At 44.9% G+C, this 17,130-nt stretch overlaps 1 protein-coding gene across 4 annotated transcripts in view; it reads left to right on the top strand.

Annotated features, from left to right (window-relative positions):
- The window catches only part of SEC24B (SEC24 homolog B, COPII component), a 100,563-nt gene that overhangs the window by 26,130 nt on the left and 57,303 nt on the right, over positions 1–17,130 (top strand). For 2 of the 4 annotated variants that reach the window (XM_090036717.1, XM_090036719.1), the window contains exons 4-6: positions 7,308–7,412; positions 12,576–12,656; positions 16,065–16,249. In XM_090036717.1, coding sequence (XP_089892843.1) covers positions 7,308–7,412; positions 12,576–12,656; positions 16,065–16,249 — 371 coding nt within the window. The remainder of the gene's footprint in view (positions 1–7,307; positions 7,413–12,575; positions 12,657–16,064; positions 16,250–17,130) is intronic. The other 2 variants (XM_090036720.1, XM_090036718.1) reach the window with 1 other exon arrangement.

Here is a 17,130-nt window from a genome sequence, read left to right as displayed (position 1 = left end):
TCTCTCAAGATTCTCCACATCCTTTTTGAATTGTGGAGCCCAAAACTGGACGCAGTACTCCAGCTGCGGCCTCACCAAGGCCGAGTACAAGGGGAGAATGATGTCCCGGGATTTGCTCGAGAAGCATCTATGGATGCAAGCCAGCATTTTGGTTGCTTTACTAGCCGCAGCATCGCATTGCAGGCTCATGTTCATCTTGTGGTCAATGATGACCCCCAAGTCTCTTTCTTCTGTAGTGCTATCCAACGTAGCACTGCCAAGCCTATAAGGATGCTGCAGGTTTTTTTTCCCAACATGGAGAACCTTGCATTTTTCAGTGTTAAACACCATCAGGTTCTCGTCTGCCCATTTGCTGAGCTTGTCCAGGTCAGCCTGGATCACCTGCCTATCTTCTGGCGTGGCCCCAAAGTCTGGTGTCATCAGCGAACTTGGCCAGTCCACTCCTGACTCCAATGTCCACATCATTAATGAAGATGTTGAACAGTATGGGTCCAAGGACAGAGCCTTGAGGGACCCCACTGGTCACAGGGCACCATGATGAGTGACTGCCATCAATTACAACCCTCTGGGTCCAACCAAGGAGCCAGTTTCCCAGCCAGCGCATCGTGGTGGAGCCAAGGCCACAACTGGCCAGTTTTGCCAAGAGGTGATCATGGGATACCAGATCAAAAGCTTTTTTGCAGTCAAGAAGTATGACATCAATCTCTTCTCCCTCGTCCAGGTGATAGGTCACCTGGTCATAGAAGGAAATGAGATTGGTCAAACAAGACCTACCCGCAACAAACCCGTGCTGGCTATCCCTTAGGATGTTAGCCTGTGCCAGTCCATCAAGGATGGCCTCCTTAATAAACTTTTCTAAGATCTTCCCCAGGATAGAAGTCAGGCTAATGGGCCTGTAGTTAGCCGGATCCACTCTCCTCCCTTTCTTGAAGATCGGCACCACGTTGGCTTTCTTCCAGTCTTTGGGCACTACACCAGAACGCCAGGAGTTTTCAAAGATCCGTGCCAAGGGCTGGGCTATGACGCTTGCCAGCTCCTTGAGTACCCTGGGGTGCAGGTTGTCAGGGCCAGCTGACTTGAAGGTATCCAGCTTCTCAAGGTGTTCCTTCACGAGGTCAGCATTTATGGAGGGTAGGGGATCCCCATCACCCGGAACTCGAAAGACTGATGCAAAGTACCTATTTAATAGGTTGGCTTTTTCCTGGGTGTCAGTTGTCAGTTGCCCCATCTGGTTTAGCAGGGGTCCAACATTGCCCTTGCTTTTCCTCTGGCTCCCCACATATCTGAAAAAGGACTTTTTGTTGCCCTTGATGCTTGAAGCTAGTTGGAGTTCAGTTGCAGCCTTGGCTTTCCTGGTTTGCTCCCTGCAGGACCGGACCAGTGCAGAATAATCCTCCTTGGAGGTGAATCCTGTCCTCCGTCCTTTGTAGGCTTTCCTTTTTAGCCGCAGGAGGTCCGCTAGGTCCCTGGAGAGCCAGGAGGGCTGCTGTGCCTTCTTGCTGCCTTTCCTCCGTGTTGGAATAGATTTAGCTTGTGCATTGAGGATCGCTTCCTTGAGAAGCAACCACTCTTCTTGAACTCCCATCTCCCTGGGGTCATGGTCCCTGAGGGCCTGACCGACGAGCCTCTTGAGCTTGTCAAAGTCGGCTTTTCTGAAGTCAAGGACTGACTGACTTGCCAGCTTTACGGCGGATGGTGAAGGTGATCAGCTTGTGGTCGCTGTCACCCAGCTTCCCATCGATCACTAGGTCGCCAATTAGGTCGTCCCCCGTAGCCAGTACCAGGTCGAGCAGCGCTTTGCCTCTCGTTGGCCCATAGACTTCTTGAGTCAGGTAGAGGTCATCCACGCATGAGAGAGAGCTTTGCGACCGCTCGGATTTTGCTGAGTGATATTCCCACGAGATGACCCCTAAGCCTCGCTCCCAACTCCCTGTAGCGCCTCATGACCTGGCTGGGGGTGCTCCGAGCCGTGTCATTGGTGCCCACGTGAATAAGGAGCATGGAGTAGTGGTCTGTGGGCCGGAGGAGCTGCGGGATCCTCTCCGCAATGTCTCGGATGCAGGCCCCTGGGAAGCAGCAGACTTCCCGGGCTAAGGGGTCAAGGCGGCAGGTTGCCCCCTCAGTGCCCCTCAGGATGGAGTCTCCCACAACAAACACCTTTTGCTTTGACTTGGGGAGAGCGGGGCCAGTAGCTGTGGTTGAGCCTGGGTTGCCTGCGGGAGCTGGCAACTGAGCAGGCTCTGCTGGGGCTGCGAGAGGTGCAAACCTGTTACTAAGCTCTGGCAAGGGAGGGGCCTTGGTGCAGCGGGCCTTGGGGCCCTTGACCACCTAGGTCCATGCCCCTGACTGGGCAGAGCGTGGAGCCCGGGACCGTGGGCTCCGTCTGAGTGGCCGTCTCTGAGGTGCCCAATGGGGGGGGGGGCTGCAGAGCCTGAGGGGACCCTCGGTGTGCGGTGCATGCCCACCCGTGTCATGCCTCTGGTAGGCTGGCTATGGCTGGGGCTGACTACTCTGGGGGGCGGGTCCCAGGCAGGGTCTCGTGCCCTCCCAAGTCCTCTCCTCCGTGGACTCCGCACTAACTCGAGCGCCTGTTTACGCAGCCTGTTCGCGCAGCTCCCGTCGCGTGGCTTCCTGGGGGGCTGGGCCAAGTAGGGGCCTGGGCGGGGGCTTGACCTGGCCCAGCACCAGGCAGTGGCCTCCTCCCAGGGAGCGAGGAGTTAACCCCTTCCCACCATGAGCCCGCTTACCTCCGGCTGTGCTGGGGGTTGGCAGGGGGCTCTGCGGCTGCTGAGGGGGTGTCTGGGGGGCTTCGGGGGAGCGGGGGTGCAGCGGGCTTCACCCGCACGTCTCTCACCGCTCCGGAGCCTAACTCAATTCAAAAAATGGTTTTTGTTTTAGGTGCTTTGTAGTTGCTTTAAAGCCATTTTACAGCCAAGTAAAATAATGAAACCTACTGGGAGTGTTCCTATATGTAGCACCATTTAACGGAATGTAGTTGTTATATAGCTGTGCTGAATGGAGTTTACTCAGAAGCATGTAATTTGATCCTTCTAGGCCAGTGTTGTTGAACCTTTTTGGCCCATGAACCAGATGGGCAGTGCCCAGGTTGTCTGCAAGTCAGACCCAGGTAGTGGCCCTGATCCATCATGATGTGCTGATGGCAGGGTCCCATCCAGCCATGCTAAGGGGCATCCCAGATCTAACTTGGCCCTATGAGGGGGAAGGAAGAGGCATAGCCTAGCCTTGTGGAAGGAAGGGGGCATGGCCCGGCCTCAGTCCAGCCTCATGGGGGGGGAAGGGGGCATGACCCTACCCTGCGGGGGGCGAAGGAGGCTTAGCCAGCCATGGGGAAAGGGGCATGGCCCAGCCTCTTCCAGCCAGGGGGTGGTGGGGAGGAGGCATGACCTAGCCCTAACCTGCTGTCTGGGGCTCCAAGTTTAAGAATTAGGCAGCAGGGGAGGGTAGCTATGTGTATTGTCACCACTCCCCTGCTGTGAAATTTCCTGACGTGGGGAACACCATGGGTCAGACGCCTATGGATCCACAGGCTGCATTTGACCCACGGGCCAGAGGCTGAATATCCCTGTTCTAGGCAGTCATATGGTAATCATTGCATAGTAAATGTATAGAACTGTTAGTTTGAACTCAGAATGCAGGGCACAGTGTCACCTTAGGTCTCCTACCAGACTATACATTTATTGTCCAAATAAGTTAATTGCACAACAAATTGTAACTTGCTAGATGTTCAAGGAGTTTATTATGCGATGAAAATGGCAAACTAGCCACAAAGATATGTTACTCATTAAATGTGTTGGAACATCTTTGTAAGTGGTTTGTATCCCACTTTAATTTGAACATGTGGCATACTAGTTCAGAGCGTGTTTGGGAAACGTGGACTCTCAGGAGTCACTCGCCAGTGCTCTGCTGCCCAGTGCATTTTAAACTTGCTGGCGTGTGAGGAGCCCAGTGTAGGCTGTCTCGTGCCAGTGTGCTCACAAAGTTACTTAAACTGATGCTGTGTTCCCTATGCACCAGGGCACTGGTCTTCAGTGCTGGACTTCCTGCATCCTGGCAAGTTTAGAGGGACATGTTCATCTGGGGACTGGGGAGGTGCTCCCTTGCCCTTTAAATGGGTGTACTCGGAGTGTGGGATCAGGGAGCTGACCCCTGGTTCCCTGCATGCCAGCAGAGGTCTGAGATTTTTATCCTGTATCCAAAAAATCATACATCCTGCTGTGCCAGATGTTCAAGATTTGGGATGAGAGGACAAGTAACTTCTATGATCTGGGATAAAATTCTTCATATCCTATTCCAAAATTAGAAGAAGGGTTAGAGGCTCTCTAACCCATTCAGAGAGGGATAAGCCTTTGTAGATGACACCCACCATGCGAGTTCTGTGCTTTCACACCAGGATTTGGCATGGTGAAATATTGAAATGAACATGTTAGTCTTAATGTACAATATTATCGATATGACATTGACAGTGATTTGTTTGAAATTTATTTAACGTGTTTTGTACACATCATTTCAGATCTTGGTAAATATTCTGTCCAAATGTAAAAACCTCTCAGTTTGAAGGCTCATGCAGTATGTATTGAATTGAATGAATAGATTTTTTTTTTTTTTTTTTTTATTTAAGCCAGAGAATCCAGTATCATAATATCAAGAACCTTCATAATTTGCCAGGGGCCTGAAATGTGTATTCTAATTTTCTTGTGTTGACTTTATCAGACATCAGTACGCATAGATGCATTTTTCTGTACTTCCATGTTCTCGGTGTATGAATAAACATATATGTTCTATTTTACCTTAATTCAGTTCAGCGTCACTTGCAAAGTGAACTGATAAAAGCAAATTAAAGCAACTTTAATTTGGAATGAGTTTCCGTGTAGGGATTTCATGTAGTTTATTTAATTCATTTTGAAGTCACACGTAGTTAATTCAGATCAACTTTCTGTGAGTGTCCCTTTATAGACAGATCCATAATATATAAATAAACTCTTTTGCTTGCTTACATTCTGAAATGGCAGAATCTAGTGGATTATTTTCACTCATTCATTATAACAGCACCTGCATCTGAAAGTTCATCATTCGTTTTGCAAAAGTTTTGATACTAACATTTTAACATTTTAATCTTTTGGTAGAAAATGAGGTGAATGCATTAGAAATATGAGGATAATGGAAAAGAGGCTTGTTAAGAAATCTAATTTCTTTTGACTTTTTTTTTTTTTTTTCCTTACCTCTCTTCCTACGGTAGGGCTACTGGTATGAAATTTAAGCCAAGCAAATTGACATATAGAAGTTTTTTGCAATATGCTTAATGGCTACGTATTTTTTTTTTTAAACAAAAATGAGGACTTTTGTGGCATGTTTTATAAATAAGCCCCTTTCCCTTTTTATCTTTTTCCTTCTTTCCAGCTACAGTCTCATTTGCCCATAAATTGTGTGGAATAACATTTTAAATACTTTATTGTTGGGATACAGTGGTAATGAGCCATACCACCAATGCAGTGTTCACCCTTTCTTCCTTTGATCGTGTAGATTGTAAAATTTTAACAAAGCTTTCTTTTGGGATCTCTTTTGGTCAAAAATGCCAAGCAAAGTATCTCCCTAGAATTATGGCTTTTTCTCTTGGCCTTTTTTGGTTTTCCACTTTCCCATCCTTGGATATGATGTTATTTCTCCCCTATACTTTTCACTTGTATTTATCCACTTTCAATTCTAGTATTTGCTGAATTGAGATCAGCATGGCTTGCTTCAGTTAGCTTTAGTAGATTAGAGTTACTCTAAACATATATATCCCTCAGCAAATCTGTATTCTACCCAGCTCAGCTCAAGAAGAGAAGGCAGGCAGGCATTTTGGCTCCACCAACAGCACCTGCAACATCCTGGAACTAGGGGATTAACAGAGAAGCCACAGGGTCCCCCTTTCTTCTCTTCCCTTCCCCCCCCCCCCCCAAACTGCAGCTGCCTGTGTTTTTCATAGGAAAATAATGTATTTACCAGTCTTTTAAAGGGAAAATCTTTTCTTTCTTCAGTCTTCCTTACTAAAATAAGACATGTCTTAATGTTAACCAGATGCTTGTGTTGAAAAAAACAGAACTCTTAATCTGACCCTTGGAAAAGTCTGGGATTGCTTGTACAGCACAGTAGTCCATTGGTTTGCCAAAGGAGAAACAGTGGCAGCCTGCATCAATGACAGCAAAAGAAGTTCATAATTTCATGGCATACTTTGAGTCAAGTCAGTAGTCCTGTACACAACTAATTGAAAACTGATCTGCATTTGCTGTTGTGCCATTTTGCACATCTTACAAAATACTATACACATTTTTTATATAGGTAATTGGCATATTGCATATACAGAAGAGGCAGGGAGCATGGAGTGTGCACTGCCTCCAGCCCCAACCTGGGCCAGGGCTGAAGCTGTTGTTGCCTCCACTGCAACAGCTGGAGCTGCAAAGGGGAAGAAGGGGCAGCTGTGGGGCAGGTGAGAGGGGAAGCAAGTGGTGGATGAGTAGATACCTATGGGTTCAGGCACCGTGGAGGGGTCGGGTATTGGGGCGCAAGCATGAATGGGCAGGCAGAACAGGAGGCAAGGTGGGGCAAGCAGAGGAGGCAGAAAGGCAGTTGGGAGGCATGCAAGTGGTGGGGGCAGACTGCAGGGAGTACCATGGGGGCAGGTGTGGGGCATGCCTGCATTTGATGTGGGGCGGGGACAGGTAGTAAGGAGTAGGAGTCCCCTGCCACCTGCCATTGCTTCCCCCTCCCCCCCCACCCACACACACAACTGTTGGGGAGTGGAGGAACAAATTGAAGATGATCCTCCAAAAATTATATTCTAGACAGGAAAATTATGACAAATTTATACGTTTTCCAAGTCTGGAATCTAATTATTGGAGGCTTGTCTTGGATTCAGGTAAATATGGCATTTCATGTATTACCAGAAACTAAAAATTCCAAAGGATTTGAATGACACTCACAGATTTGCTAAGAACATTAACTAGGAAAGAATGCACATTTTTGTAAGCATTGTAAAAAAAATTCTTAATTCTTATTTTAAAATATACCTTCCTACTAAAACTGTTTGTGCACTAATGCTTAACTAACGTAGCCCACAAAACTTGATTGTGTTAAAACTACTTTTGGAGATCATTTAGCTAAGTAGACTAGATATGGACTCTTTTACTTGCATGTTAAAGCGTTTTCTGGAATGCCTAATTTCTCTCACTTTTAATGCAATGATTTGTGACTTGTTTCTCACCTTTTCTGTCTGTCTGACTCTGATGTTTGTGCTTTCCACTTCACAGGCATGCAGTATGGTGGATATGTTAATAATCAAGCTAGCTCTGCACCAGCTCCCTTGTCATCAAGTTCAGGTGATGAGGAAGAGGATGAGGAGGATGAGGAAGCAGGTCTGCTTTAGCTTTACACCAGTATCTTGCTCTTTTCCTGCCTAAATTCTGTCTTCCTATTTTGACCTCCTTAAATTACTAAAATCAAACATTCAAGCCAAAAAGTAATTCTGACTCTTCAGACAGCAAGCAAATTAACTAGAAAATGTCAAACTATTCTATGAATATAGTAGTTGTCTGACAAGTAGCAATATTCACCCTAAAATGACAGACATTTTCTGTATTTGTAATTTGTAATATATACATTTTGTAAAACCATCTTAATTTCAATATTCTGACTTTCAACAAATATCATAATGTTTTTAACTAAATTGCACCTGTAGAGGCATTTGGTTGATTATTACTTTCTTTGTATAAATATATGAGCAGGTGTCATTTTAAAAGTATTTTACCACTCATGATGAAATTTATCCCGGTATTACTGTGTTTTTTCCTTTTTTCTATGTATGGAAAGCATTGTAAATGATGAACTAAAGTAAACACTACATTGCAATATATATCTTTTAAGTCCATAACTATAAACAGAACTTGTACTCTTATGAATGTATTTTTTTACTAGTATCCAACCATACAGCTCAGACTATATTTATTTCTTAAGTCTTCTTGCTTGTGTTGAGATCCTGGAGAGGTTACTGGGCTGGTCTGAAGGGATGCCACATGCAGCACACCCTGGATCAGCCCTGTGTACTGCATGCAGCACATATGCTAGATCCAGCTTTGCATTCCACATGCAGCACACACTGGCCCCAGTCTGAGCCCTGTGTGCTGGCTCCAACCTGCAGGGGTGGTCTGTGGTCATAACAGTTTGTGTGGCCACTCTTTTTTCAAGATCTCATGGTCTCTTCTGCAAGGATCCCTGTCTATAGTTTATCAGAATTACTTGGATTTGAAACTAATTTCACACTTTCTTACTATGAAAGTTACTTGGGAAGTCCCTCTCTTGGTCTCGTTTAACTCTCAAAGAAAAGTTGTTTTATAACTATCTCTGTTAAGGTGCTTTTTGAGAGAGGAAGAAAACGGGCCATTTTTTCATCCTGTTGATAGGTGCTTGAAATCTGTTGTATGATGTATACTACAGATTCTGCATTGGTGGTTTTGAGGTTTATTAGGGTTGAGGGGCCCAGTACAGGTCATGAGTTTGTCTTGGTTTGGAAGTATAGGTATTACAGTGGTCTTACTAACTACACTTTTAATACTTCCTCCTTAAACCTTACTATTACAAGCTTTCATGGTCTTTATTCCCCTCTCTACACAAAATAATTCGGACTCCTTTCAACAGCATTAATGAAAATTTGATAGTTAAATTATAGCCTGTAGCAGCTTTTGTTTAACATTCCTTTTAGATCAGCAGAATCTCCCAGATTGTGGTTTAGCATTCACTTCTAGAGACTTAGTAGTAGCACCGTTTTTCCCATAAACATGGGTTCGCATGTTAATGAAAAATTGAGGCATTCTTCAATATGACAAGAATTCAAGCTGCTTCTGTTCTTTTTTTTTCCTCTTGGGATTGTTCTCTTATGGTTTTTGATAATGAGGTTTTGGATGGATTTTGTAAGATACTCAAGCTAGGTACTCCATACCATGTCCTCCTAATAATCTGTATGTAGAACAGCATAGATGTTGAATGGCTAAATTGTCTAGAAAGAAGGTATTCCTTGGTAGTGAGGATGATTTGTGGAATAATAGAACCCTCTCCCACCTCACCCAACACTTCTTTAAAGCAAATGGAGGTATCTTCCTGGACTGAAAACCAAAATTAGATCCAAATCACATGCAAATCCAGCTTCTTGAAAATTCATTTGGCTAGGGTACAAGCTGTCTATCCCCTAATTCAAGGCTGCTCAGTTTGTTGTTGTTGTTGTTGTTTTTCTAATCGCATGACAGATGGATTCTTCTAAGTTCTGATGAGACCATACCCCTCAAACCTCCATGCCACCCTGTAAGGCTAAATGCAGACTTTTACAGAGAATAGGGGGAGGTTAGATCATGTTAAAAACAGCCACCCAATCTAAGGTAAATTGGGATGGAGGGGGTGCTAGTTGTGGGGATGGAGGGCCAAATAGGATCTGTGAGAGTGATGGGGGGCAGGCAGCATCTGTAGGAGGAATTTGGGGTTCAGGTGGTATTCTTGGAAGTGATGGTGGGTTTGGTGGGATCGGGGGGCTCATGGAAGAAGTTTGGAGGGGGACCAGAGGCTATCTTTAGTTCCCCAACGCTTTCCCACCCTCTGCAAACCTATTCCCCATCCTCCCTGGTGCTCCCTCTACCAATACTTACTTTCTCAGTTCCCAGCAGCAGCGAAAGCTGAAAAAAAAAATGGCACCCCAAGCTGCATGCAGAATGGGGCTGGGGCTGACTGGTCCATGAGGGACGGGGAATGAGGGGCTGAAGGACTAAAAATAGCCCAGTGCTACAGAGGCAGGTAGAAAAAGTGCAGCCTTGGGACAGGGGCAAGTGGATAGGCTTTCCCAGCCAGGTAACTACAGAAATTGGATGCACTGATCTAACTTAGATTGATTACATTAGAGTGTATATTGATCCAGATCTATCTTAGACCAGTTTCCTCCATTTTTAGACCAGTGTATGTGTGCAGAACTTCTGTAGTTATGTGTTTAGACTAGTGAATTGCCCATCAAGAATGATTTTTGATAGGCATTCTTGACACAGCACTGGCTGGAGCTATGCCCCCCAAGAGCATTACAGACAGACAGGTAGACTAAGCCCTTTATATGTATACAGATTGATTTTCTGATCGACTGGGTCTCAGTGTAAGGTCTGCACCTGAACAAACCAGGTTATATCGGGTGGCATTTTTTACCTCCTTTAATCACCCCTTAACCTTCCCGAATGCCTGCACTTGGCCCTTTTCTGCTAGTTCTGGTTGGACTGGCATTCAGGCCTATTTTAGATTAGCCAGTTGCCTGTCAGGAATTCCAGGGGGGGTGGACAGGGATGAAGCTCCAACACCCACCAGCCCGCGCTGTCTCCTGGGGTTAGGGCGGGGGAGAGGGAACCTTGCATCTCCGTCTCCCTTGGCCAGCACTTGATACCACTGCCACCTGCAGTGAGCAGGGCTGGGGGAGCAGTGGCCTCGCCCCCCCCTCCGCCCCCCGCCAGCCCCCACTCGATCCCAGGCCCCCACCCCATCCCCTGCAGTCAGAGGGGGACCAGCATGCACAACCCCAACCCCATGCGCCTCACAGTCACGCATCTGGGCAAAAGGATCCCGGCTGTCACTGCCTCCCAAATGCCCGCATGCTCCTGGCTGCATGGCCGGACCACGGGACTCGGCAGGAGCTGGCCCAGCCCTAAGGACTGGGGCGGTCATCCACAGTTCTCTCCCGTCCCATCCCTGCCCCTCACACTTACCTGAATTTTCCACATTGATGCAGGGATGAATAGCCCCATGGTCCCAGGCCAGAAGCCTCTGCTAGGAAGGGGCTTCCAGCTAGGGGGGCAGGGCTGGGTGAGCCCTGCTGTTCCAGGGGCCTGCCATGGTTTTCTCTGGGTCCTAGTGCCCCTGATTCCTGTCATTTTTTACCAAGGCCAGGGGCAGATAAATATTAATTTTTGTAAATTTTTTAGGGGTCCTGCAGGCTGGATAAAATGGTCTGGTGGGCTGCATCTGGCCCACGGGCTGTATTTTGTCCATCCCTATTTTAAGTGAACCTGATAGAGTTGTGCTGCTTACCAAGCTGGAGGACAGAGTAGTAAATAGACATCATGTTTGCTTCTGCTTTTAGAAATTTTCCCCAGATTTGGGAAAAGAGGCAGAACTTGATAAGGAGAGAGAGGTGACTGTTACATTCTCTTACAAACACAAAAACAAAGGAATGTATATATGCTTAATTTAAAAATAACCTGAGAACTAACACACTATTTCTAAAATAATCTGCTTAAATTTTAAATATATATAGGCTAAAATTTCACCACTCAAAGTGACTAATTTTGAATGTTGAATTTCAGCCTTATTTTGTATCCCAGGTAAAAAATGTTTATATAAATAACTGAAATGTCAAAATAATATTTACAATAGTGGTGTTTCCATGTTGTTAGTAAAGTTCTCACAGAAGTTTTCAGTGCATCCCTATACAATGAATGCTTTCTCCCTCATGAGTTTTTAAAGCCACTGTCCTCTCTTCATTAAAGCACTTCCTTAAAACCACTTGGCTTTGCAAGGAGGGGTGAGTTGTAAAGAATGTAGACCTTAAGTAAGGTAGTAGCAGAGGAATCTCTTTAGGATTTCCATACTGCTTGTCCCACCTGCAGGAGTTGTACATAGCTTTTTATTGTTGTTTTGTTGTTGAACTCTTATACATTCTTCTTGTTTGTGACCTGTAGTAATTAAGATATAAAAATTCAAAACCCAGAATCAGAAGCCAAAATTGTTTTCAAAGAGCAGGTGTACCTACTTTCTTCTTCAGTGGTCTCTTTCATGTGGCAAAGGTTTATGAAATTGCATCAACTGAAACGTTTTTAAGACTTTCTTTTCAAAATTGGTATCTATACTATGTTATAATCCAGATAGTCCATTAAAAAGCAAACATGCATTGCGTAGTGAAAAGTATAAGTAGCCTACTCGGTACAAAGAAAACTGCTTGAAGTGTTTTATTAGTTAATTTAGGTGAGCCTTTTTGGCTTGTCCTTCTGCCTCCAAGAAATGTTCAGTAGGACTTTTGCGTCTAACAGTAAAACAAGATGAACTGTCTCAAACAAAGGAAGGGCATGTTCTAAAATTTCAGAGAACAAGTCACTACTTAACTGGTCTTATCTGAAACTCCCAACTCAGGCAAAACTCTCATTTGAAGATGAAGGGAATTTTGCATTATCCAGTAGGTAGGAGGAAATCAACCAAGCATTTAAAAATGTTTTTTAAGTTGCTTGATTACGATTAGAAATGGATGTTCATAAAATGCTCATGGAAACAAGAAATCGTTTTTAATTGTTCTTTGTCCTTATCCATGTTTTGCTTTTCTGTGAGTTTTAGTGTAAAAAATGGCTGTGTTTGTGTAATCTGTGTTTTTCAGTAGTAATTTTGTTTTTCTGTAGCTTATGGGCAGTGGTGTTTTTTTTCAGGATCTCGCTAATGTTTTTTTAAAAACCCTTTTCTCTCAGAAACTTGCAAATGCTTAATGTTGCAAATGTTCTTATATTTACTTATAGCTATTGACAGCTCTTCCACTACTAGCAGTGCCTCTCCCGTTCCTAACAATTATGATGCCCTTGAAGGAGGTGGCTTTCCAGGTAAGATTTGCTACATGCTAATTTTCAAATTTACAACTTTTAAACTTTTGGTTTTTTTTAAAAAAAACCCTCTTAGAAACACTAAAGAGTAACTGGCAACAAGGGAAGAAGGAATAAGTATAGAATATTGGAACAAGTTATTAAAATTTCATTCACCAAAGTATCTTGCTTTTTAATTGACATTTTTATCTCTATTACAGTTAAGATTAGAGGAGCTGTATAATAAAACTTGTCTGTCCTACAAATCATAATTTAACTGTCATGACACTGGAGAAGAATCCTGTTTTGTTTGAGACAAAGCATGTTCTTAATTGTCTAATATTTCAGTTGAAGACAGAGCTAAAACTGCCTCTCATTTCCTGTTGTTGCAAAGCAACAGACAGAAAAACAACCTTCCTCCCCCCACCACCATTTTTCTGTCTTGTTCTAAAAATATTATTCTTAGTCGTCTTAGTCTGACCAAAAAAGCTGAAAGTTTTCATCCGTTGAATTCCAAGCCAAGTCATTAGTGACCCCCGTCAATTTCTGTTGACTTTTAAATACTGTGTGTGAAAAGAGTTGGTACTATTCCAAATCCTAACGGGCATGTGCGATTCACATCACATTTGGTAATATTGGGTGCCTGTAGATGTACAGGACACCTGCTCCAACACATTGTAATTACAGGCACATTGGAACACACTTTATTAACAGAGGCTGCTGGAGCGTGCTAATTAGCACACTTCAGCAGCCTCGCTGTCTCATGTATTCGGCCTTTCCCATGCTTCAAAATGATGATGGGAGTGCATTTTACTAAAGCTTCTGGAATGCACTCTAGTTAAACCTCCCCTGCCATGGGTGCACGTGCACCCCCTAGAAACACCAGCCACAAAACTGGAAGTGCATTTCTAGTTTCGCTGCTTGTGGTTCCAGGCTTGGTGATCACTACTGCCGCCGCCGCTCCCCCCCCCCCCCCCCCCCCCCCCCCCCCCCCCCCCAATCGGGTGCTAGGGGCCTTGCCCCACGGTGATGATCTGGTGACACCCCCCCCCCCCCCCAAACTCAGGAGGCACCAGTCACCTGTACCAAGAACACATGTAAAGATGCTCATTGGCATCTATACTGAGAGTTTAAGATGCCAAAGATTAGACTTGATGTACAGAGTTAGATAATATTTGTCCTTTTTTTGTCTTCCTTATATACGATAGAAAAATCAAAGTATTAAGGCTTTTGTGCTCTAAAAAATATCAGGAATGTCCAGACCAGTCTCAGATAGTTTTGCTGATAGTTTCCTGAGGGTTTTAAAAGGTTCTGTCTGTGACCCTGCCACTCATCTGAAAACCAAGGGTACTAAATCCATTAACATAGGCACATTTTTATTTAGGATTTTGATTAGTAATTGAGTTAATCCTGGGCTTCACTATATTGTTTTTATTGTTCTGACCTCATAATATGGTTTCAGTAGCTTGCTTAAGCCCACAGCTCAGGATTCCTCTAGCAGGGGAAGCATCTGTCTAGTCCAGGGATTCAACCATCCAGGTTGAAGAGCTCCTCATGGTTCAGAAATTTGGCACAGGAGTGATGACAGTTAACACTGCCACTGCTCTCCCACTCCCAAGCCTTGTGCCACTGTATTGGGCCACTGCCAGGCTGGCTCTCTATACCACATCAGGTCCATGGACCAGATCCAGCCCACAGACCAACTTGGCACCATTCATCTGGCCCATGGGGAGAAGAGTTTTTGGGCACTACTAATTTAGTGTAAAGCTGATATAATTTCTCTTACACGGTCTACCTTAAGATAGAGGTAAGATAAAATGTGGTTTCAGTGTACTGTACTCTATTTACTAGCCTGGAAAGATTAACTACTTTAAAACTTGTTAGAATAAAATTTGTATCACTTGCTTGTTGAGGGAATTTGAGTCAGCTTGACACTTTTCTGGTTTCATCCACTTTCTTGGCTACCCAGACCAACTGTAGATTTTTACCGGATGGCGTTTTGCACATTGCTTGCACTGCTATGCCATGTACTTGACTTAGGTCAGCACAGCTAACTTCTCTCTGCTGTGCATCTACTTCACGTAGTCTTTCCTGTCTTGGTTCCCCAGCAAGAGACCATGGTTTTAGAGCTTTTCAGGGCAAGGGGGGACACCCATTAAAAACTTGAAATATACCAGTTGCAAAACAGCATTTCCCCCTTATCTGAGAGCTACAGAGATGTAACATGCACTTGTAACCTAAGCAGTGTTTAAATCTCTTGTCCAAGCTACCTCTCTGCCCCATATAACAGGCCACCTGAATTGGGATCTATGTTTTATTTACAGTTTGACCTTTTAAAACAGGGCCAAATTGTGCTATAAAATATACAGGCAGGACTTGCACTGATTCAAGGGAGACCATATGCACTTTTAATAAAATTTTGCAATTTTGTCACAGGTAAGCCAGAGGGAGGTTGAGGGTCAGTATATTTTGATGCAAGGCTGGCAAAGGTCAGGAGCAAAAAATGTAATGGAGAAAAAATATATAATTATGGTCTTTTTGTTTCTTGCATTGTAACCAATAACATTTTTATTCCTATCTTTTTCTGTTAAAAGGAACAAAATATAAAATTACATGAAGTTTTTCTGTTTAGTTCATAATCACATTACACTAAATAAGATTACAGAAAATGTTAAACATGTAGCAGGGCTTTGCAACTTTCAAGCAGCTAGGGGCTTCATGCCACGCAGATTGCACCAGCAGAGCCTGCATACCCTGCAGGCTACACCAAGACAAGCCACGGTCCCTGTGGGCCACACACTCCTTCCACGTTCCCATGACACCTACCACCATGGGCTGTGTGCCTGTTCCCTCGTTACTGCTACACTGCACACATGTGCAGGCTCCCCTACTGCACCACAAACCCACAGCACCCCTGCCAGACAATTCTCTGCCCCCTTGCTGCACCATGCACTTGTGTCCCCTTCCCTTGCCTCTCTGCTACACCAGGCACCGGTGACTCCCCCAGCCAGCATTATGTATGCATACACGCATGCACACCACCCCAGGCTCACTCTCAGCTCCCTGCACTGTCACAGTGCCCCAGCCTATGGTGCAGAGGCAGGGAGGAGAGCCCGAAGACACCACTTGCATGGTAGCCAAAGCAATGGGTAAAGTGGCAGGCGCCTGCAGGCTAAAATGTAACCCTTTGTGGGCTGCAGGCAGCCCACAGGCAACCAGTTGAACAGCTCTGCTGTATGGTAAGGCCAAGAGTATCCTCTGGTTGCTGATAACAGGATATAAATGTTTCTTACTATTGTGGTGTTATACATATTTGGTCAGTGTAAAGACATTTGGCATTGCTGCTTTATAATTAAGTTTTATTATTCAGCAGCAGCTGGGAATTTCCTTGGTGTACTTAAATGTAATAAACACCGTCTTTTTTTAAAGAGAAACGTTCTATAACAAGTAGTCCAGCTCCTGCCCCCTCTATTCCCCCAACATCAAAGACTTCTAAGCCCTTTGGTTATGGATACCCAACTCTTCAACCTGGTTATCAGAATTCTGCACCACCTACTTCTGCTATGCAGCCCACAAACCCAGGCCATCATTCTGGGTTTCAACAATATTCACAAGTAAGATCTTTTTAATTCACAAATTACTTGTTTATCTTTCAGTCCTTTTGTGAAGCTTATATTTTATGTGTCTTATGTTATCATTCACAAGATTATTTTAAATTTATTGGAACAATTTTTAGATGTAAGAACCATTCATATCAATTAGATTTTACCAATATTCATTATTGATGAATGCACAAAAGCATTGCTCCGGTAAGCCTTCCTTGTTGACTTCATAGTTTGATCTATACCTGGAAAGTCAGACTTCAGCCAAAAAGATTTTTTTTAAAGCAGTTTTGTAATCTTCTTTATACTGAGTGCATTATGGTATAGGACTCCAGGTGGTTTTGTGTAATGACATTAAAACAAATTTCAATTTAACGCCCCCCTCTAGTTTGAATATCTAAAGCAGGGGTAGGCAATATTTTTTTGGCTGGAGTACTGAAAAACACCACAGTGCCTACCTTGGAAGGTGCCAGAGTGCTGGCATGCCAGAAAAAAAGAGGGCAGGGGGTACATGGCAGAATGCCCTGCTTGTGCCCCTTGCCCCCCAGCCCAGGCTCTGTGGCTGTCAGCAACTACCCTGGCTCTGGGTAGCTGCTGGAGCCCGGGCTGCTCCTACCAGGGCTTGCAGCATTCCAGCTGCCTCCTGGGAGCAGCCCGGGCTCCTGGCTGGCAGCAGCTACCCAGACCCGGGGCTGGCTGCAGCTGGGAGGCTGCAAACACCTGCATCGGGCTCGGGAGCCTGGCATCAGCTCCTTACTGGCATGTGTGCACCTTGGAGCTGGTGGGGGGGGAGGGGCCTGAGGCAGCGCAGCCCCAGTCTCTCCCCTGCTCCTGGCACAGAGCTGGTGACTGGGCTCTAGAGCCTGGTGCAGCTCTTTGTAGCCAGCTTGGGC

Source organism: Crocodylus siamensis, chromosome 2, assembly GCF_052110815.1.
Source record: "Crocodylus siamensis isolate JL-2025a chromosome 2, ASM5211081v1, whole genome shotgun sequence".
NCBI classification, from domain to species: Eukaryota; Metazoa; Chordata; order Crocodylia; family Crocodylidae; genus Crocodylus; species Crocodylus siamensis.
The sequence above is the reverse complement of the archived record's forward strand: the minus strand, read 5'-3'. Positions and strand labels throughout refer to the sequence as shown.